Genomic DNA, 24,084 nt, shown 5'->3' on the forward strand with positions numbered 1-24,084 from the left:
ATGAATTGGAGGCTTCCATTCCAGGTCGGTCAAAAGCTGCCCCAGCCACTGAGCACCTCTTTCCTCTCCATTCCCACTGCCACCACTTAGAACCTCAGATCTTCTTGCCTCATTTGCTGCAACAAAACCCCCTCACCAGTTTTCCTGTCTCAGTTTGACCCTCTCTACAGATGCCAGGATATTTCTAGGCACACAGCTATTTGTTGAGGTCTCTACTTAAAATTCCATAACTTTCAGGATAACAGGTCTTTCTTTAGCCCATAAAGCTTTTCATGATGTGATTTCTGGCTTTCTGTTGACCCTTCCAACCCCCACTCCCGCCATCCTGCCGTCCGGCCACAGCTCATATGCACCTTTGACTCTATCTATACGAATCCACTGTGGGTATTAAGCGGGTCACGAGATTACAGACTTCTGACATTTACCTGTGCTTTTTTTCTTGGTTTAAAATGCATGTAACCCTCCTCTGTCTTCCATCTGTAGCATCCAAATTCAGCTCAAGCATCACCTCCTTTGGAAACATCCCCAAATCTCTGGTCTAATTTGGAAACTCTCCCACTGTGTGCATAACACTTAAGGCACTGGACTGTATTTATTACTGGTAGTATTTATTTGCCTGTCTCCTACTCTAGACTATAAGCTCAGTGACCTTATTTAATTTTGTATCTTCATGCCTAATGCAATCTTTGGCACATGATATATGCTCAATTAAAGTTTCTTAAATAAATGAATTTATTAAGCATTCACTATATGCCTGTAGGACATCTAATTGGTGAACGCAAAACTAGAAGATTTACACATTATCTCATCTGACCACAACTGCTGTAAGATTTTATTCCCTCTATTTGGTAGATGAGGCTTTTATGATCACTCGGCTTAAATGATGTAGAAGGAAGGCATTCCCCAGGTCTGTGCTGCATCTCTATCTTATGGCACCTTAATTAAAAACAAAAAAATTGTAAAAACAATTTAAATACACACACACACACACACACAAGTTGCTCTTATAGGCTTGTAGATTATTTCATTTCATCTGCCCATAAATTCTTTTTGATATAACATCAGGTAATCAGATTGGTCTTCAGTTAAGAGACCAGATCAATAAATATACACACTTAGCAACATTCGTTCCATAAAATATAACTCCTCCTAGCCCCCACACACTCACTTTTTTCTCATTTTTCTCCTTCAGTCTTTCTGAAGTGTTTAAAGGCAAAGGGAAAAGATATCCCTCCCCACCTCATCTGAAGTAGCCGTGGCCCTAAGCATCGCGGGGCATTTGTTTTGCAGATAACGGCGTGTGTGACTGTGGCGAATGTGTGTGCAGACCCGGCTGGGCAGGTGAGTACTGTAACTGCACCACCAGCACGGAGTCTTGCCTCTCGGAGGACGGGGTGCCCTGCAGTGGGCGAGGAGACTGCGTCTGTGGCAAATGTGTTTGCACGAACCCCGGAGCCTCTGGACCGACCTGCGAGCGTTGTCCCACCTGTGGCGATCCCTGTAACTCTAAACGGTAATGTCTCAACTTCTCTCCGTGTTGCTTTTGGTGGGTTTGTTCTGGGAGCATCCACCCAAACGCACAAAGCCACCAAGACCCTGTGATCCTCAGCCTGGAGCGTCCATGTCTCCCTTGCCTCTTTCTTTGTCCTCATTATCCAGGACCACAATGTCGCATTTCTGCTAGAGGCAATCCTGGGGAAGCTGAGCTGAGGTCCCACACTGATAACATCAGATGGCCTTTCACTTACAATACCTGCCACACAGAAGGAATGCCGCGGAGGGAGACTGATGGCACTCACACTCGGTGCCTTTTCAGGGGAAACAGACAAGCTTCTTCCTTATCTGGAAATTTAGAGCCTGACCTTGATTCATTCCTCTCTATAGACTCATGGAAGCAAAAAGGCAGAAAGAGGATCATGGATTTCCATTTCTTCCCTCTTCTGGACTGCTCATGCTCTTTGGCACCTGTCTTTGGTTGTCATTCTACACAACTATTGTGTTTTGGGTTTTTTCTTTATACCATATGAACAGCAATGACAACAAAACCCTTTTGTTTTCCAGGAAAACACTATTTCTCTGGTTAGTAGCTAACTTCTCAGTGAAAGTGGGGGCAACATTTCTAGGTCAAGTGAAACAAGTCTCCAAATAGGCCGTGTTTCGACATTGCAGTGTATAATGTATTATGCAGCAAACATGCCTAAGCAGTTCATAGTTTCATTAACTCTATACCCAACATGGTGACATTTGCATTTCCAGTGTACATAAAGTAAGAAAATCAATATTCACTCAGTGGTTCCTCACCACTCAGGTGTCAAAAGTCCTCTGTCATTGTGTCTGGACATACACCAAGAGAAGTGTGGGGACATGGTTAGACTTACTTGAATGGAATTAAATGTAAAATGTCCTTTTGGGGTGTTTCTTCCATTATTTATCTATTAATCTTCTCTGTAAATGTGATTCAATTTAAAATGTAGGTTATAAAATATGAAGTTAACAGTCAAGGTAGTTTAAGTTTGAGGAATCAGGTAATTGCCTTGGTACTTAGGTTAGCTTTGAGATGAGTCCATTCTTCCATTTATTCATTCATACATTCACTTATCAAATGGGTATTAAGTACCTACTATTCACCGGAAATTGTGTTAGGCCAAGGGCATATAGTGATGACTGAAACAGTTACAGTTCCTGCCATCACAGGTGCTAAGAATCTAGCGGGAAAGACAGACATTATTTAAAGCAATTAGAACAATATCTGAGCTGACAGTTACAACAAGGGGTATAAAGGGTGCTGTGGCACCATATGGCAGGGCTACCACACTAGCTTGGGCAGATATCATTGAGATGCATCAACGGGTAGAAGGTTTTAAGGATTTCCACAGTGTCTAGCAGCCCCCTGCGAAGCCATTCTAAGTAAATATATAACCTAGATAAATGCAATATACTTGAAATGCAAAGGCAATTCCAGCCAAGACTTCTATCCCTACTCCCAGGTAGACTGCTGCTCCTCAACCCTTCCTACAAAGGAATGCAGAGGCTTCCAGGGCAAGAGAACTAACCAGTAAGGGTTAGGGAAGGCTTGCCTAGGGCAGGGCAATTTCGGCTGCTGCGATTGGGGGAAGCCTGGGCGGGGGAGGGGGGGAATGTTTCCAGTACTTAAAAGAATATGCATTTCCATGGCCTGGGGAAGAGAGGGGCAGGATGATACCTGGGAAAACTTTTGCTGTTTTGGGTTACTCCAAACAGAGACTGGTTGTGAAGTGATTTTTCAGCATAAGATTAATTCAGAGTCTGAGTTTTACTTTGCTGTATAGACATCATTAGAGAAGCTTAATTCTTACAAGGCTGTTTTCAGAAATACACTTTTCTGTAATTTTCTGTAAGTAGCGATTGTTTATTTAAAAGCCTGCATTAATTGGATCCAAGTTGTAACCTCAGCTGTTGAAAATACCCCTATAAGGCTTGGACTCATTCAAAATAGTTAAAGACAAGCGAATCTTTAAAATAGTCATTCATGACATGTATGAAATCTTACAGTTCTTGTTAAAATACAGACCACTTCTGTTAGGAAATTCAAACTTTGTTTTTAGTCACTGATCATATTTTAGAAGCATAAACCCTTCTCATGAGAACGTAAAATGAATCAAACAATTAAATCAAATACCAAAATAAGTGTATCTTATTGTTGGGGTTTTTTTACTTGTTTGTTTGTTATTTAACCAATGAGAAGCAATCATTATAAATAAATGAGGATAGTAGCTATTATCAAGCCTGGCTCACAAAACACTGATTACTAAAGGGAATCAGAATAAGGCAATTTCCTCTTGAACATCACCCAAATATCTTTCTCAAAGTAACAAAAGGCAGCACTCTCTATGAGACACTCCTATAGCACGAATCACAGTAACAGCAGTAAAGCAATACCCCAGCTGCATATCTGTTTTCCACTAACATGAACTGATAAACGCTACTGAATAACGTTCACAGGAGCTGCATTGAATGCTACCTGTCTGCAGATGGCCAGGCCCAAGAAGAATGTGTTGACAAATGCAAACTAGCCGGTGCGACCATCAGTGAAGCAGAAGGTTAGACTTGTCTTAAATCGCTTTCTTTTCCTTTACATTGTTCTTGAGAGACAGGAACTCTGTGAAGGGCTTTTCAGTAGCTCGACCTCATTTGAACCAGGGCACTGGTTCAACATTAATTTTTAAGAGTAAATGCATCCCATAAGACTAAAAACGTGATGGTTTGGGATACAAACAATTTAAAGTCCTAGCGATTCTATTTGACTTCAGCTCTGTTGGCAAGTTCACCTTTGTTTAACAAATGCAATTGTACAGAACTCCAGAATATATATATGTATATATATATATACATATATATACACTAAGACATATCTCAGGCACAGGGCATTTTATATGTATATATATATATATATACATACACATACATACATACATATATATGTGTGTATAATTATAAGAGAAGAAAAATTTTAAAATAGCTAAATTTTAACCCCTAAACCTGAAATCAGCCTTTATCATCCAATTGCCATATTTCCGGATAGGACAAGGTGAAGTGTCAGATGGGTTTCCAGACAGCAGCCCTGAGATACTAGGCAGGTTCTGGTTCATGGACATTTTCCCTCCGCTCCTTTATATGTGCTTTTACTATCAACTTCCACTCTTAACTCCCTGTCGCTCACCCCCCAAATACAAGAAGGGCTTGTGACCTTGATCTGCTAACCAAATTCTGCTCTTGCTTTCTCTCACTTGTCATTTTAAGATTTAATGACTTAAACTCAGATTCTTTTTAGTGGCAAAATGTCATCTCAAATATTTAAATCGGTTGTATTTTAGCTGGGAAAGCCACTTAAAAAATAATCTGTGAAGAAGATGACTAGTTCCTCCTCAAGGAACAGGCTGCGGGGGTTATTTTTCCATTATCCCAACCTCTGCATTCTCGTGTGGCTCAGGTAGAATGGCTGCTCTACACACATGAGACGTTACCAAGACATATCTCAGGCACAGGGCAAAATCAAGACAATTTATGACACTCCAAGATGTGTATCTTGAAGAAACAGACATGGAATAGAGAAATTAATCCACTTCCAAAGTGGAATAAGTTAGCAGCATTTATATTGTTTTGAAAATTACCTACATTGTTTCAAATTTGAGATTTCTGACTGTGCACAGTTGAATGATCCTGTATGGAGAAGCACCATCAGTGTTCAAAAGACCCCTCGGCTGTGCTTTTTTGGTGACTAAAGATAGATGCCCCAAATAACATAAATTAGGCAAGATGGTGTGTGCCTGACACTAATACTGAAAGTAGGAGGCAGTAAAAGCACGGAGGAAAGTAGCATTTGTGGACTGTCCACATTAGTAACTAGTTCAAAGTCAAAGCATTTCCTCGGGCTTCATTTCATGGCCGTTGAGATATTTACCAAGTATTTCTAAGAAATGGCTAAAAATTGCAGAAAATGCCCTGCAAATGACTAGCACTCCATTCACAGGCAGCATGAGAAATTTGATGTGTTGGGGGGTTGGGTAGGAAAAGAGGAGTAAACCTTGGAAACATGGTAAGTATTGAACAGAGAGTTACTATAGTTAAATACACAGTTTTCTGAGGAGATTATCATAAATGCTTGGATTTGAGAGGAATACTGGGTCTCAAGGGGCATTTAAAATATTTGCATGATTCTTTTTGTGTAACTGAGTAAATTATCTTCAAAATAGGGAAATACAACTATTTCTAACTTAGAAACTGAAAAGGGTAACTGGATTCCTAATATCATTTAAAGCATTAACCTTGCTGAATTTGAGAGAAAAAAAATATACTTATAAGTCTATGAATTAAAAAGTCACTTTTCCAATGAGGATTTTTATAAGCGCTATCTCAAGTTACTCACCCAGTTATGACATTGATCACATCGCCTTGAAATTACCATCACATATTTGGTCTTGCAAAGCGACTCTTATCAGCCCATCCTTCCCCCCAACAAGGACATGGAGAGTGAAGTAAAATAGCATAATTTCATAATCCAAAGACGTTATTCCTCAGCTGTGCTGTGGAGACTTCAGTGAGCATCTCTAAAGAGGTGGTTTAACTTTACTCATTCCATTTTACCGAAAGTCACTTTTTAATTTGCCCCAAAACTCATGTACTCACAACATTATTACTCAAAGTGTGTTCAATGGAACACTAGTTCTGAAAATGTTAGATGGAAAACAGCACCCATGGTCATATCAGTTTCGGAAATGGGCAGCTAAGCTTTTTGTTTATTTCACAGGACTCCTGAAAAATCATGGATATTACATTACATGTATTTTCAGGAATTTTCAGGAGAGGCATAAGGAAGGATTCCCAAAACTTCCTTGACCACAAAATCCTTTTCTTCTCTTTGGGAAACCATTTCCCATGAGAACTCCTGACTCGTCCCCAGAGCACAGGTCTTAAACACACAGTTGTTATAATTCTGTGGTTGCACGTACATGGTTTCTATTTCTGTAGCCTTTCTGGACCTTCCTAGATGCCAGCCTCTTCACCCCACTCTCACATTTCTTCCTTTCCTAAGTATAATTTCACGGACTACCTGAGATCTTATTTTCATTGTATTATTCTAGGGCAGCACTGCTGGCACTCATAAAGGAGGGTAAAAAAGAAAGGTCCATTCCTTAATGACCAACAAAAGAAAACCTTAGCAGCTAATTATGCAAATCTCCAGCCCAACCTGGACTCTTTCACTGCACATTCAATAATACCATTTTAATACCCAAACATGACAAAACTGGCTAAATCTAGAGTCATAACAGTCATGAAAAGGAGTGGTGAAGTCATTAAAGCAAGAAGGGAATCATGACCCAAAGGTCATATTAACAGTTTCATGAAAACTTAAGTAATCCTGGAGAAGTAAATTAAGTCTCTTTGCACTTCAGTATAGCTATTTAAAATAAAATAAAAAAGCAGGGTTAATATTACTGAAAGGAGTGTTATAAACTACCTATGTATTTTCTACCTGAGAATAAAGTGTTCCAGTAAGTAAGCTTGAGAGGAACAGAGTGGGTGTGCTGTCATGGGAGAGAGGGAGAGGGAGGGAGAAAATTTCACCAGTAAGAAAAGGCATATTCTCCAAGACTTCATGAATCCTAGTTAATTGAGCAGTGTGGTAGGAGGATATGTGGTAAAGGCCATCTAAAAATGACCAAAGTATGATTATATATGCAGCGCTATCATATGACATACACACAAAATAACACAAATATCACTGATCTACTATTGCCCAGAGGTTCCTGAATGTCGTAATCCGATCACCTTATTAAAAATACTGTTAACTCACTAAAATACAAGCTCCTGTACATACCACTGCCCTCTCAAATCAGATACCCAGGAGGGTCCCTGGAATCCTTATTTGAAAAAAATCCCAGCTGATTTAGATAATCATAAACATTTGGGAATGACCAGATGAGAATGATTTAGAATTAGATTTCCTAATAGTCCTATGTAAATAGATGCTTCTAGTGAATTCATAAGCAATTTCTTCACTTAAATCTATCATTTGAAATCCTCTCCAAAATGCTAAATGTTTTACTAGTCCCTTTTTTCATAGCTAATACAGACATTCTTCTCACAGACCCTGACACACATTTTTTAATCTTATAAATAAAATGCAAAAACAACTCAACATTCTTCTTTCTGTGGCTATCACATTGTTGAATGAGAAATAGCATATTATTTACTTTTTCTTTGTTAGAATCAAAGAAACATACAGATTCTGTATGTGTTTTATTAGAACTTTTAAAATTAAAAGTTTTATTAAAACTTTTATATTTAAGCTAATGAGAAAATTATAGGTCTAGCAAGAGTATGTCCAAGATTATCTGGGACAATCCAAGTTTCAATATTTTGACCCACGGTGTCATAAATCACTAATATTGGATCATATGTCAAAATTTTAGGTTAAGAGCCAACAGTTGTTCTGTTTACAGGTTCTGAAAAAAGTGTTTCATTGACCAAAAAAAAAGGTGTAACAGTATCATTACAAAGTCTTCAACTTAGAAGATAGGAGAATTTTAAGCAAGTTTCTTTTTTTTAAATTTGGAAAATGCTACATAATTCTGGCATAGGTACCAGACCACTAAAAATTCTAATAGTATTAACATCTCAGATGGACCATTTTACTATATTTTCAATTTCTGTAGTGACATTCATTTTCTGTCTCTTGAATAAGCCCCATAAAAAAACATTTCTATTTGAAAAAGATGTGAGGAAAACTGGATTATGTTTGTGGGTTTTTTTTTTTTTTTTAATTAGCAAAGAGGCTATACCGAATGGTAGGCAAACTGTCAGCTGGATTCCTTTTAGTCTGGGGCTTACTTTCACCCCCCCAGTCCCTGAGTACATAACATTTCAATGTCCATTTTCTGATATTAATTGATATTTACTATTGTGACAATACATGGCCAGCAATCTTGACTGTGGGAAAGGCCCCCTTAGAAGTATCAGTATCAGTTTGGGCTGCGGAGTCTTTTTCTGAAATGTAATCTAGGTTTCCTCCCAGATGCTCTAAGCTAAGGGGAACATACAGCCACCTCATCACCATAATCAGGGCCATTCTATTCCCAAAACAACTAGGCACACCTGCCTTCAAGTACTTTCACTATTGAAATCCTGGCCCCCATCAGTTTGATAGGTGCATTTGATGGTCAGTCCTGACTGAGCACACCTGGAACTGTTCTTCTGGAACATGAATAGAAACTAAAACTTCAGGTGGTGGGGAAAATCCTGTGTTTTTCTATTCCTATTCTGCAGTGTTAGAGATTCCTATTTGCATATTAAAACTCAACACCACTATGCTTTAAAAATAATCTCTTTTGGAATCTCATTTAATCTAATGAATGACTCCTTTATCTGCAGATTTTTCAAAGGATGGTTCTGTTCCCTGTTCTCTGCAAGGAGAAAATGAATGTCTTATTACATTCCTAATAACTACAGATAATGAAGGGAAAAGCATCATTCACAGCATCACTGAGAAAGGTGGGTGGCATGCCTTCCATTGTCAATGGTAAGTGATACTACATGGGAGAGGAGGAAACAACAAGAAATACTTTCCAGGAAGGACATTTCCAGAATTTTCCCAGTGATTTAAATAGACCTGTTGAAAGGTTTGATGTGTTCCAATGTCTCTTTCTTAGCCCACATAACAAGATGTATTTGTACCAGTCATGATCACCTCTAAAGCTGGCTGATGGTTTGTAGAAAGATGCACTGATTAAATCCAATATAAGCATAAGGTATATCTTTAGGAAAGGCTAGCAGAAGGGAGCCTAACAGTCTGAAAGAATGAGATTTGCATCAGGCAAACCTTGGCTCAAATCCTGATAACATTCTGGAAGATACTTGCCTCTGAGTCTCTATTTCCTCATCTATAAGATTCTAAGGATTAAATAGAACGATACGCATTGCCAGTATGTGCCAGTAATGGGACATCAAGTCAGAAGAGACAGGAAGCAGCAGGTGAGGAAGGAAGGAAGTAATCCATACATAAAAGGACTCTGTGTCTTCTGTGGGTTTTCATCCATACCACCTCATGGAGTTTGCTTGGGGCTTGGGTAGCTCGCAAATAAAAATCTCATCTTCAGCGAAGGAGAGAGAGAAGTTTATATCGGATAGAACAGAAAATTGTGGGAAAGGTACTTCTCTTGAGAAGTTTGAAATTTTAGTGAGTATCAGACTTACCTGGGGAGCTTGATAAAACACTTGCATCCTGTCTATCCTGAGTAAGCAGGTGTGATGTGTGGCCCAGGACTCTGCATTTTTTTATTGGCATTTTTTTTTTTTTTAATTGAGAGAAAGGGAGAGAGCAAGCACAAGTTGGGGGTGGGAAGGAGCAGAGGGAGAGGGAGAAGCAGACTTCCCACTGAGCAGAAAGCCTGCTGCATCCTAGGTCCCCAAGATCACAGCTTGAGCCGAAGGCAGACTCTTAACCAACTGAACCACCCCGGTGCCCCAAGGACTTGACATTTTAATACTATTCTGCTACAGATGGCTTCAAGACTTCCCTGGCTGTGTTCTTAGATATTCACTGGTGCCTCTTTTCTGTCTTTAATTAGTGATGTGTTCCTAAATCCTTCTGGCAGAAATGACAGCTGCATTAAATCCGATCTCTCTAGACCCTGTCAGCAACCTCCTCCTCCTCTCCCCAGAAGCTTGGAGCCTGGTTCTGCCCCAGACAATAGCAGCAAGGGCAGGCTAGCAGGCAGGAGTGTTTTGTTGTGCATGCTTGCTTATCAATGTGCCAACAAAATATTAAGTCCTGAATTTAAAGCCAAGAGTATCAAGCTGCTATCACTAAAGAGAGTAAAAACCAAAGCAAGACTAAAGTAACCAAAACGTAAGTTCAAGACATTATAAATCAACCAAGAAAATATGATTAGAAAAATACCACACTGCAGTGTTGAGGATGAAGGAGACGTAGAAGTCAGCACGATACAAAATACAAGGGGTTGATTGTGATCTTGGCCTTGCAGCTCGGGTGGACAGAGTGCACCTGGAGACTGGATCTTGAAAATCTCATATAAATCAACTTCTTTGAAATGCATATATACAATGCATTGTACAGGCCATTAGTTAAGGAAATTTAAGGTGATTCCTGCTGTACAAGGAAGAGTTACCTAATATAAAAAACCCGCCTCCTCATTACGTGTTTTATAAAGTCAGATTCTTGGAACTACACCCTCCAACCCTCTTTGACAGTGGCAGTAGATTTAGCAAGTTCTCCTGAAATCAAAGCCATTCCTTTTAATATGGATTCCTTTGTAGAACTTTTTTTTTTTTTTTTTTTTTTAGATTATTTATTTGACAGAGAGAGAGAGATCGCAAGTAGGCAGAGCAGCTGGGAGAAGCAGTCTCCCCGCGGAGCAGAGAGCCTAATGTGGGGCTTAATCCCAGGACCCTGAGATCATGACCCGAGCTGAAGGCAGAGGCTTAACCCACTGAGCCACCCAGCTGTCCCATGGATTCCACTGGAAAAATGAGTTCCAAACAACAAAAATGAACTAGAACTATTTTTAATTCAGGGGCTTTTGTATCTGGTTGGTTTTGTTTTTATTTTTATTTTTTATTTTTACCTTTATTTGGGCGTGAAAGAGAAAGATGCTTTTAGCCGATAAGGGCCTCCTTGTTCCTGAACTGTTGGTCATTTTTTTGTTTGTATGTGTTTGTTTTGGTGCTTCCACACAATCTGAGTGGCACATAAACATGCCATCCTTCTGAAAGCACTCAGACTCTCTGATGACTTTTTATTAGGGCTTTTTATTCTCCCTATGCTTTTGTAGTAGGGGAAAGCGAAAGGAAAATTACCTTCCCAAAGCTTAAGGGGAGTCACCTTATAGCTCCAAGGAGGCTTATCCCTGTTTATAGGTAGGCCCCAAGCTTCCAGGGGCCCTGAAGACAGAGCCTGTCCTAGAATCTGTAGGCCCTTCTCACAGCGCTCAGACCAGAGAATCCCAGGGTAGCCCATCAGACTCAAGGATAGGAAAGAGAAAGTGAAGGCTAAGGATTCCCGGGGTCCTACAAACAAATTTTAAAAGAAACCAAATGAACAGTCACCATCAGGGTGTGTGTGGCTGTAGGGAGAGCTTTGGCCGTCTTTTTTCTTACACCTGGAAGAATTTTCAGAGGAGAAGGGCCACATTCCTAAGAGCCACAGTCAAAGAATGACAGCTGGGAGCCTTCCTGGCAGAGATGTGGGTGTGGATGTCATACCCACAGGTCCCAACATGGAGGTTCCAGGCCCTTGAAGTCTTGAGGATAGAAAAGGAGGAAGACTATAGTTGTTGTAATAATAATAATAATAATAATAGCAGCTCTCATTCATTGTGCTCTTACTAATGTCATATGCCAGGTATCATTCTATGTGCTTTACATGCATTAATTCTTTTAGCACCCTCCATATTACGACCATGTAAAGCAAGTGTTGCTATTATTTCCATTTTACAGATAAGGAAATTGAGGCAAAAAGAAGTTTAAAAATATGTTGGTCTAGCAGTAATTAAGTACCAGTGCTGGCTGGGGAGATCTGGCCGGCTGACTGGGAGTCCATGCTCTTAACTACTGTGCTATACTGCCTCCCACTGGCTGTATGGTCATAATAAATCCCTGGCTCCCGAAAACATGTTGGATCAGCAGCATAGAAATGTTAAGCAAACCACACATGTAATTTTAAATTTTCTAGTAATCTCACTAAAAAGTAAGAATCTGGTGATATGGATTTTAGTAATGTCTTATTCAGTCCATTCTATCCAAAATATTGCCATTTAGCATGTAATAAATAAATTATTGAGATGCTTTGTTTTTTTTCATACTAAGTCTTCACAATCAATATGTATTTCATACTTAGCACACAACCTAATTTGGAAAAGTCACATTTCTGTGCTCAATATCCACATGTGAGAGAGATGGCAGATTGGCAGCTCAAGGACTCAGGACCCGAGAACTAGCTAGCACTGGCCAGGACTCGACAGGCAACATAGCACACTGGTCCTCTTCTCCCACCTAGAAATATGTCTTCAGTCTGAGCATCTCAGGAAATACTAAACAGTGTAAACAGTAGACGTTTCTATTGTGTAATACCTGCTCTGGTACTTGGGTCAAAATCTTTTCTTAAGAAATGTAGAATATTTTAATGTGTAATATATTATCAATGTCTAAATGTATAATTACACTAAGTTCTTAAAAATTATCTCTGCCAGGTTATGCCTGTTCCTCCTTTATTTATTCTTTACCAGGGAGCCCTCCTAATTCACATTCTGGCTGCAGGGTCTTAGCAAGCTTCATCTTGCTTTCCACAAGAACATGCTAGACCCCACCCCAGACATTTAGTCTTCAAAGATGTAGCCAGTATATATTCTCACTGACATATGCCTGCCACTTTCTTTGCAGGACTGTTGCTAACCTCGTAAAAGCAGCCATGATTCATTTGCTATGCTGGAAACAGTCTTTGAATCTTTATACTATAGTAACTACTTCATTTGCTCCTTTACTTATTTCTGCATAATCTCCTTACATTTTTTTTTTTTTAATCCAAAGAACAGAAGTGTGTGAGGCCAGGCATCATGCTGTTGTGGGGTCATTAGTCCTGCTCAAAATCAGATCAGTTATAGATCCTTACCTTGAAAGAAGCATGACTAGTCCTGTGTGTATAACTCTCCTTATTAAATATCTAAAGGCAATGAGAGTTAGGATAAACTAAGCATGATTCATTTCCTCCCCAGATACCACAGATTTGCCTCACTACTTGCAGAGGGAGGCAGATATTTAATGATAATTTTTATGTGGGATTTTTTTTTTCTCATGAAAGCAAGGGGAGAGCTTAATTATAATGTTTCATTAAGAAATGTATCGTCTCTCAGGAATATTGCAAGAATTATTAGTCATTCTGCTGTCAGTGAGGGAAGGCACTGTATAATTGTGAAATTATATTAATATCATCAATAGAGTCAAAATAACATTTCAGAGAATGTTCCAGTTGAAAGGACTCTACAGAACATCTAGTTTCCCAAACTTCCCCGAAAATAAGAATCCCTTGGGATACTGTTAATAATAAAAAATATCTGTGGCTCCATCTAAGACCCACTGAATCACAATCTCTGGGGAGGGATCTAGAAAGCTGTGAGTTTAATAAGCATGAGCATTTGCACGGTCTTATCCTCAGGGAAGTTAAGGGATTGCTGAGGTCCCACACCTTTGTCTGATGGTTGAGGATCCCGGGGCTCAGAGAGATCAGGGGAATTGTTGTATATCAGACGGCTACTATACATCAGAGGGCAACTGAACCCACCTCTCCTGACCCCAGTCCAGGAAATTCCCAGGACACCAGAGCACTGATTAACATTAAAACAAAACTAAAAGTCGTCATTGTCGTCTGTCTATTAAAAAAAAGAAAGAAAAAAGAAGCAGCAACAAGTAGTAAACTTCTTAGGAGGGTGGGTTTTATGTAAGTTTGAATATAACCTCCTAGACAGTTCATGTTTCAAGGAAATCCATGAAAAAGTAACATTGTGTGTGTGTGTGTGTGTGTGAATGAACACACACGTACGCATTTCATTTCGATTCTGTCATGTCCCCAGAAAAGACCATTTTTGTTATTAAACTGCAGTCTTTTTCACGGCCTTTTGTATATACCGTGCATTAATCCTTATTCTTGGATTCTAACTCTTTTTGGGTCAAGTATATATCCATTTGCCTTAAATAACCAAACTCTATCTTTTGTTCTCCTTTGTTGGAATAGGACTTTCCTTCAACAAGTAACTCATTTTTTTTAAATACAGCAAATGAAACATGTTACTATTTCCTTCTATCAGAAAAACATGTGGTTGGAAATTAAATGAGAAATATTTTCTCTACATCACAAGATTTATTTGACCATCTATCCTTTTTTTTTTTTTTTTTTTTTTAAGTTTTTAAGGCTCCATGCTGGGAGTCCCAGGGCTTGAACTTGGGAGGCCCAGGGCTTGGACTTACAGCCCTGGGATCAAGACCTTAATATAATTTTCTTTGTTTCCACAGACTGTCCAAAGCCCCCAAACATTCCCATGATTATGTTAGGGGTTTCACTGGCTATTCTTCTCATTGGGGTCGTCCTACTGTGCATTTGGAAGCTGCTGGTATCATTTCATGATCGTAAAGAAGTTGCCAAATTTGAAGCAGAACGGTCTAAGGCCAAGTGGCAAACGGTATGTAAACCCTTAGGGGCTATTCCTTGTCCAGGGGAGAAAGTGACTTGTGGAAGAGATAGATGTCAGCTTTCTTCCGCTCTAATAGAGAATGAGAATGTCATGTTCTTTCCCTACCCCTCTCACTGCATCCCTAACAGCTATGATTAATTTTCTGCTTTGAGGACGAAGGAACCTCCGTCCATTATCTGGGAGCTTGATAGTGCTCAGAGCAGGCATTTTTCTCAGTGCAATGGGGATTTCCCCCACTCTGAAGAGTCTCATGAAGCTCCTTATACAGCTGCTTAGGGACATCAAGGAAATACATTTAATCTTCATCACCAAGAGGAGCATTCAGGCTCCATTTGATAAAGCATAGGTGCTGTATCTAAATGCCTCCATAAATCGGTTGTGTTGTAGCCAAAGGAATAATGTTTGTGAGTAGCATGGTGGTTCATGCCAATTTCCATAGAGATACTCATTACTTATAATAGGTCACCATTCCAAATTGAGAAGACTTTTTAAATACCATCCAGTTAGTTCCTCTGAATAACAAATTTTAAAGAGCTACCTGAAAAATACCTAACAAGTGTCAACCATTATTTATGTGTACTCCATAGATATAATTTATGTTTCTCCTCTTCATAGTAGACAAACACAAAACAGGACTCCAATTTTCTGTGTTTCTTTTCCACAGGACAGATAATTACATTTCTGGAGGGCCATAGAAACAATTTCATGGTTTTAATTTCATCTTTCTGTCTCTAATGGTGTGCCCAGCTCTCTAAAAGCAATTATCTTACATTGCTGATTCTAAATACAGTGATTTCACTGGAGAAAATATAGAAAAACACAATGTTCCTTTGAGTTCATCTGCCCAAATAAATGGATGTTAACACTTTTTTCTTCTAAGTATATAGTGATATCTTCAGTTCTTAAAGCACATAGAATTTCTCTTTTGGATAAATTTGTCTTGATGAGAGACGTCTATATCTTATACAGTTATTTTGAAGTAGCCCCAACATATGGCACAGGGCATTGGACAGTGAAAATTTTCATCTACTTCATCTTCCTGTTAAAAATGCCTTTAGACACACAAGCAAATTCAGCGCATGGATCTTGTTTTGATCCTAATTTGAAGAGCCCAACTATAAAAATACATTTCTTGGACAACTCTAGGAAGGATAATATAGACTGGGTATTAGAATGATAGCTAGGAATTATGATTAATCTGATTAGGTAAAATAGTGGCATGATGACTTTGTTAGAAAAAACCCATATTTTGGAGTGAAAGGAAATGAAGAGTAGGTTTGCTTTGAAATAATTCAACCAAAGGAGAACAAAGGATAGTGAAGTGAATGTGGCAAAATCTTGATAATTGTTGAATCTGGCTGAGGAGTCTAGAGAAGTTTGTTATACAGCTTTCCTCTTCTTTTGTGTATGTATGAATTTTTCATAATTAAATAAGACCCTTTAGGAAAGTAAATTCGAACTTGCAATGAGATTATAACTTACCCATACATAACAAGGAAGATGTAACCTGATAGTTTAGTTTGCTGACTTAGAACACGGTATTATAAGGCTAGAGTGCTGGGTCAGTTAACTTCAACCAATCTCCTGGCCATGGATGTTTTTAACTCTCACCAGCTCTCAAGAAAATGCCTGGCAATGGTCAAAAAGGGCAATCAGACAAAAAAATATAGTTAAGTTGGCACAAAGAACCATATGGCAGTAGTTGGTTGAACAATGCCAGCCCTGTGAAGTAGTTTGAGTAATCCCATTTTCAATGTAAGGAAACTGAGGCTCATAGAAGATAAGAGACTTCCCAAATGATTGGTCCATAGTGGAGCTGAAAACCGAACTGCAGCCTCTTCCAAGCACAGCCTTGACTCTCCTAGAAATAATAAGCAGGTGTTCTGCAAACAAGTATTTCGGCAATGATGTGATGTGTATCTAACCAGCACATTTTAATGTTCCCATACAAAGGCATGAATACTGACAAATGATTAATATCTTTAAAATAACATTTTAATTAACAGTTAATTTCCCTAAAACATGCATTGTTTTCCCTCAGGATGTAGAACATGACTGAAATTCAAATGCTGAATTTTTACTGTTTCTTCATCTAAAATGGAATTAAAAATAGGCATTAAACAGATAAAAATCATAAATGAAAAATATTATTCCCTTGTTAAATTGAGTTTCTTTGAATAACAAATATTTGATGTTCTTGACTACATAATAACTGGGTAATAATTATTCACTTGGATGCAAAAGAGGTTTAATTCAAAATAATTCAATTCAAATTTCACTAATACATCCTATTAAAAATGTTATTCAGTACATCTATTTTTGGGGTCCTCAACTTGATTCCATTTTTAATTTAAAACCTGTTTCTTCCTGAAGAACTGAATTTGACTGGTCTTCAAACCCCAGGGGACCTCCAGGGTTGGTAGGGATCGTTGGGTCTCCTGACCCACAGGCCTCCATTGGACTCCAAAAGTGACAGAGCTCAGGACAAGAAAGAGCTTTGTTTCTTACCCCTTGAAACATTTCATCATATCTATAAAGAAAGCTTATCTTTTATTATACTTGTAAAAATAACCTCCCCATCCATATTCTTTATGAAAACACAAAGGGAAGATATTTAAATTCATCTTTGAGTAGACATTTTTTCTAGGATGACACATCATTAACTAGAGGCAAAAAATGTTCAGTCTGACATTTCTTGCAGTCATGGATTGATTTTTGTACTGTACTCAGCGAATCAGGTCTGTATTTGGCAGTTAGGCAATCATTAAGAGAGCTGTGGGTCATGACAGTGAGCTTTCTTATTACCACTTTTTTAAGCTCTAAAAATGTGCCATTGCATTTACAGAATCTACAGCCTAAATTAGCACCCCCGGACTCCTGGGGAAATCAGCCTGGTCACCTCAGATCAGGGGGCACCCGAACCTTGTCTAAAGAGTGAAAGACTTCAGACCCATGGGAAAAGGAGACCCAAGCCTATATCTCAGCTGGAAATCCTCTGTAGAGACGTTTTCACCCACAGGGCACTAGAGGAGACAGTATTAGACATTGCCATGCTTTTTCCTGCAAACAAAACCTGCTCTGAGCTTCTTCTCGTGAGTTCTGATCACCAGCTAAGGGCAGGAAACATGACTGCCTCCCAGCAATATGTACTTGCTCTTTCTCCACCTTTAAAGCCCCACCTTATACTCCTACTACAGCGGCGTCTGCTTCATCCATCGCCCCCAATTACCATGTCCGGGCCCTACAACTAGCTTTGCAATAGATGCCCCTAAATATTGTAGACTTGAATAAAGTTGCTTCAAGATACAGAATGAAAACTTCACAATCAAAATTAATATTCAACTGAATGTCTACAAAATAACATCATGTATTCAGTCAATTACAACTTAAGTCAACTCCTTTATAGTGCATACTTAGTGTGGAATGTGGTGCATTTTAATATGTTTGTTTGTTTTTTGTTTGAGAGAGAGAAGAGAGACAGCATGAGGAGAGGGGCAGGGCGAGGGGAGGGAGAGAATACCAAGCAGATTCCACACTGAGTACAGAACCATATGCAGGGCTCAATCGCACAACCCTGAGATCATGACCTGAGCTGCAACCAAGAGTTGGACCCTCAACTGACTGAGCCACCCAGGTGCCATGTCATGTCAAACATCATAATATGTTTGACATGATACGGGATAGGGCCCACAAGAGTTCCTGGTCTTATGACGAGCTAAGCTGGCCCTGCTCACAGCCCATTTACTCTTCCAGAGTATTTTTTTTTCTCTTCCCTAAGTTTCCCCCTTCCTCCCAGACAATGCTCTACTTATCATCCCCAGCCTGCACTTATTTTTGCCATTTTTCCTCTTCAATTGAGTCCTTTATTTTTCCGTAACCAACTTAAACTTAATAGCTTGTAGTCTTTTTTTTTTTTTTAAGATTTATTTATTTATTTATTTATTTGACAGACAGAGATCACAACCAGGCAGAGGCAGGCAGAGAGAGAGGAAGGGAAACAGGTCCTCCACCAAGCAGAGTCCAATGCAGGGCTCAATCCCAGGACCCTGGGACCACAACCCAAGCTGAAGGTAGAGGACTTTACCCACTAAGCCACCCAGGCGCCCTGTATAGCTTATATTTTTAACCTTAATAGAATCCATACATGATTTTTGTTTCCAAATGAGACTCCACCAGCATTTAAGACCACATCACTCTCCAATTCCAAGTTCTTACGGCAGCAGGACTAAATAAGGACTAGAGCGTGCTCAGAATTATCTAGGTTGACTTCAGGAGTGGAAGCAGTATGGTGACTTGGCCTTCACTCATTATTCACCACTAAGGAACCTCTTTTCTGTTTACCCTCCTTACTGAGATAGTATCTCTCCCTGAAGGCACAAGAACAAAGGTAACATGTTACTCAGTCAGAGGTCAGGCCACTGGCTCTGGACAACATAGAAGCAAATGCAAGAGTGATTCCTCCTCACAATAAAGACACTGAGGCAGATCCAAAGGTGACAAGTGGGGAGATTATTCAGTTCTTCCAAGAACTAAGAGAAATGTACTTGGAAAGCAAATACAATTGTGGTTTTTGAAATCTATGTCTAGAACTTACTGCCATCTCTACAATTCATGGGTTAAAGTGACCAAATACAAGATTTAGTAATTTGGAAGGGGATTGGTGGTACCCAGACTTCATACACAAGGAGAAATGGGCTTGGGAATGTTAAATGTAAAAGCTCCAGGGAGCGTATCTTTCTAACTCCCTCCAAAACTTAGAGAAGAGGAAATTCCAAATGCGAAGAAGTATAAATCAGAGCTAATACGAAGAAGCAACATTTACTGAGCACTCGATATGTGCCAGGGTCTGTGCTAAAGTATGTTATTTCATGGATGAGGTTGGGCACTTTGGTAATGCCTCCTGTGGGTGAGGACACCACCACTCAGCATTGCTTAAGTGAGGTCATGTGGTGGCGCTGGGTTTGAACCCAGGCCGTCTGACATCCACCCCTGTGTGGTCAACCTTGGAAAGTGGGAGAGAAGAAACTGTACTTTACCCGGACGTCCTGAGCCTGCCTGGAGCAATTTAACCAAAGGAGAGAAACTGGAGGATCAAGCTTGGCGTTTCTTTAAACACCCATGGAGACTCAGGCCTGCTTGTCTTGGTGATGGCTCCTAGAAACACATCTACAACACAAGAAGCACAGCTGAATTGTCCAGAGATTGGCACAAATCCTCTGCACTGCCCCAAAGCCAAAGCCATCTTGCCCAAGCTATCTTGGGGCCTGCACATCTTCCTGAGCCCCAAGTTCCACACACTAGTGCCTCGTGACTGTGTTTCACACACTGTTATTCTCTAGTAAGCTTATGCCACCAAATTCTTTTACCATCTAGAGCAGGCGTACACTGTCCTGGGGATCTTTCCTTGCTCCTCCAAGCAACTAGATATTTCTCCTGAATTTTAATCTCATTTTAGCAAGATTATCAGTGCCCTTGTGTGATACCTCCCACCAACAACACATCTCTTAAAGGCAGACACCGTGTCATTCACCCCTGTATGCTTCTACAAGTTCACTTCTCCTGTTTTTTACTTTTTTTCAATTTATATTTCATTTTGGGGCCACCTATTGATTCATTCTATTCATTCAGTAAATATTGAGTGCTTGCTGTTGGCTAGACACTTCTTTCAATTCTGGTAAACTCACAGTGAACCAAACAGCCAGAGTCTTAGTTTCTATCCGTAAATTAGTGTGTTTTCAAATAGAGTAGTATTTTTATGATACATATAAGGCACTGGTCCTGCATATTAAAAATTTAAATGTAGAAGCATAAATTTTAAAATGCTAAGAGGCCTGGCTAGCTGAGTCGGTAGAGCATGAGACTCTTAAAATGCTAAGAGTATGATTGATCAAATTTATTCAAATGGCTTCCAAACTTGAGCCTGACTCTCTTCTTCTAGTTCATAATGGACAGTGAAATTATTTAAATATATTAAAATCATGTAATAACATACTTTCATTTGAACTTTTTTTTTTTTTTTTAGGGAACCAATCCATTATACAGAGGCTCCACCAGTACCTTTAAAAATGTAACTTATAAACACAGGGAAAAACAAAAGATGGACCTTTCCACAGATGGATAGAACTACTTCATGCATGAAAAAAGTCTGCTTCACTGATATGAAATGTTAATGCACTATTTAATTTTTCTTTTTTTTTTTTTTTTTGTTGCTTCAAAACGAGGTTGGTTTAAGATAATAATAGGTCATTTGGAGATCAGTCATTGTCTGTATGAAGGTTAGAGACTGTGTTGGCAGGTTCAAAATAATCAGGAAGAGAAATATCCTTAGCGAAGGGGTGACTTTGGGGATCATTGAGGAATACTAACTCTGGTGCATTAATGTCTCAAAAAATCATCAAAATGACACAGGGGGGCCTTATTTGCATTTGAAAAATGTTTGAAATTAGAATCTCATTTGTTGCAGGAATATAGCTACCTGAAGTCTTTGTCTCAGCAAAGTCATAAAGTCCATATGCTCATATTAAATAATCACACTTGTGAATTAATTCTAAACTTTTAGTAAGTATGCCCTTTCCTAAAGGTGGATTCTTCTAAAAATCTATGAAAAATGAGATGCTGACTTTTACTTCAATAGAAAGGATGCAATTCTTCTAATGTCCCAAATGTAATAAGTGTTAATAATTTCTGTGGATTTGCATGTATCCAAAAGTCAGGTACACACACAAATAAATATTTTAGAAGAAGAAGTAATTTATAAGTTAGAAAGTAAAAAAAAAAAAAAAATCAGTAAAAACAAAATAGTTTATTAATTAGATTATTTCTAATTACCCGAAGAAGAAATTTCTACACTCAGTTTCCCTTCTGATCCTGAGTTTTCAAACCACTACTTGTCCCATATTTCTCAATCCATTTTTACTTAGTTTTATAGTCATCTATACCCTGGAGATGTCATATGAAAGTTTTAATTTCTTATTCAAATTTACTTTAAATGGTTAGATAATCAAAAGGAGCTCCAATAATGCAAAATGAACATGGAAGAGAATAACACTTTAAATGGCTTTAAAGAAAACACATCAAGAGTACAATCTCTCATGACTAACAGGCTTTCTATCCATATTCATTTCCATTTATACAACCTAACTTGCACATTTCAGCTGCACATGGTGACTATGCATCTTGTACTTACTTTAAAAGTATGATTTTACTTGCAAACTCCATTTGGATAATTAGGGATCCATAGGTTGATTGAGGATAGGGACTCCATAGAATATTATTTCCTATTAGTACTGCTTCGCAGAGCACTGTCATCTTATTTGATAAGGAAGCTAAGCCTCAGAGAGTGAGTAGAAAAATTGGTCCAGAATCTAGATCTTCCAGCTCCAAGCTATGTCTTCTCTCCACAGTATGAGGCTAACTCTTTTTCCATGAAATGATGGAAATATTTGGTTAGTTAAGCAATAATTATCATTTGTTTGAAAATGTCCTGAGATGAAAATAGCATTCAAACTACTGGAGCAGAGGTGAGGTCTTGTACTTTGGTGCAGTGTTTATTATCTTTGAGTAAACTGACTGTGAAATCTTTTACTAAATGAATAGTTCATTATGAATGGAAGTTTCAGATGTATCCACTGAATTGACAAAGATAATCTATGATGTTTCCTCAATTCTACCATATAGATCTGTATACATCTGATCACTTGGAGTCTTATTTCTTTTCTAGTTTCTGAATAACTCAGGTAAATCAGACACTTGAGGAATACACAGCTACACTAAAAGAATTACTAAGCAATCACCTTGGATACCTGAAGGGCAGATGTACCCCCCGTGTTCCTGACTGAAGCCCCGGGGTCTGGGGAAAATCTACAGCAACAAAGATGTTGCAACAGTGATGATGCAACAATGGTATTCACCTCTACATGTGACATTTTTTTATTATTACTAGAATGGGATTCTAGAAAATATGAGTTTCTTTTGTGTGTATATTGGGGAAGGTAGAGAAGAATCTGCTATTTCTCTGAATACTGTTTTGACCCAAGGCTGGACCTTGAAAAGGCCAAAACATTAACAGTAGTACTTCTGTTCACTGAAGAGTTATATTACATGAAGATAAATGGTTTTTTTGTAAGTTGTTTTATTGTATTATGTGTTTACATAAATAAACATGGTAATTTAAACAATGAACCTTAGATGGATGATAATTCCTTTTATTTACTTGGTACAAAACCCTCTTCTTGGATTTCCAGATCCCTGTGTGACCTACTCTGACTACCTGCTTGTCTCATTCTGGGGCCAAGGGAAAGAATGGAAAGAGGCAGCTACCAAAGGCAGCAGACAGCAAGGAACTGGCTGCAGTTTGCTGCACGGTTACAATACCCACATCACGAGGTGTTGTTTTTTTTTTTAAAGAGGCCTGGACATTATCCTACATTTTGTAAAATCAGTATTAGTGTTATGGGCCGAATTGTGGTCCCTATTCTAAAACTTGTATATGGAAGTCCTAAATCTCAGTACCTCAGAATATGATTGCCTTAGGAGAAAAGGTCTTTTAAAAGGCAATTAAGTTAAAATGAGGTCATTAGGTTGGGTCCTAGTCCAACATGATTGGTGTCTTTATAAGAAGAAGAGATTAGGACACAAATGTGCACAAAGGGACAACCATGTAATGACACAGGGAGAGTAAGGCCATCTACAAACCAAAGAGAAAGGCCTTGGAAGCAATAACCCTGCCAACACCTTAATCTGGGCCTTCTGGCCTCCAGAATTGTGAGAAAATGCATTTCTGTTGTGTGAGCCCTCCACTCTGTGATACTTTGCTATGGCAGCCCGAGCAAACCAATACGGGTACATAGTGCTACTTTTCTGGGCATCCATTTGGTAGATTCCATGGTGCCATGCTCCTTTTCTCAAAACTAAGCAGAGAGAATCCAGGGCTTACACAAGAAGCCAGCCTAGAAGAAGGCCTTTTTTTAGAAAAGCTCTTTCCTTAAAAAAGGGTAGGGAACATCAAGTCAAGAGCACTCATACTCCAGGAGCGCCTGGGTGGCTCAGTGAGTTAAAGCCCACTTGGCTTTAACTTGGCTTTAAAGCCCCTTTGGCTCTGGTCATGATCCCAGGGTCCTGGGATTGAGCCCCACATTGGAGGGGGGGGCTCTGCTCAGCAGGGAGCCTGCTTCTTCCCTCCCTCTCTTCCTGCCTCTCTGCCTACTTGTGATCTCTTGTCTATCAAATAAATAAATAAAATCATAAAAAAAAAAAGAGTACTTATACTCCAAAACAAACTCTGTGTTGTTGACAAAAGCTGGGGATATCTGGAAATCCAGAAACTGTTCCCATTTTGAATAGC

The 24,084-nt window shown here is 39.0% G+C and overlaps 1 protein-coding gene across 2 annotated transcripts in view; it reads left to right on the forward strand.

The window, feature by feature from the left end:
- Positions 1-22,922, forward strand: part of ITGB6 (integrin subunit beta 6) — a 125,758-nt gene extending 102,836 nt beyond the window's left edge. For both annotated transcript variants that reach the window (XM_082691381.1, XM_082691380.1), the window contains 5 exons: positions 1,291-1,513; positions 3,982-4,079; positions 8,911-9,030; positions 14,563-14,729; positions 20,764-22,922. In XM_082691381.1, the coding sequence (XP_082547507.1) occupies positions 1,291-1,513; positions 3,982-4,079; positions 8,911-9,030; positions 14,563-14,729; positions 20,764-20,862 (707 nt within the window). In that variant the 3' untranslated portion in view covers positions 20,863-22,922. The remainder of the gene's footprint in view (positions 1-1,290; positions 1,514-3,981; positions 4,080-8,910; positions 9,031-14,562; positions 14,730-20,763) is intronic.
- Positions 22,923-24,084: the final 1,162 nt, after the last annotated feature.

Source organism: Mustela nivalis (genome assembly GCF_964662115.1).
Source record: "Mustela nivalis genome assembly, chromosome: 11".
NCBI lineage: Eukaryota > Metazoa > Chordata > Mammalia > Carnivora > Mustelidae > Mustela > Mustela nivalis.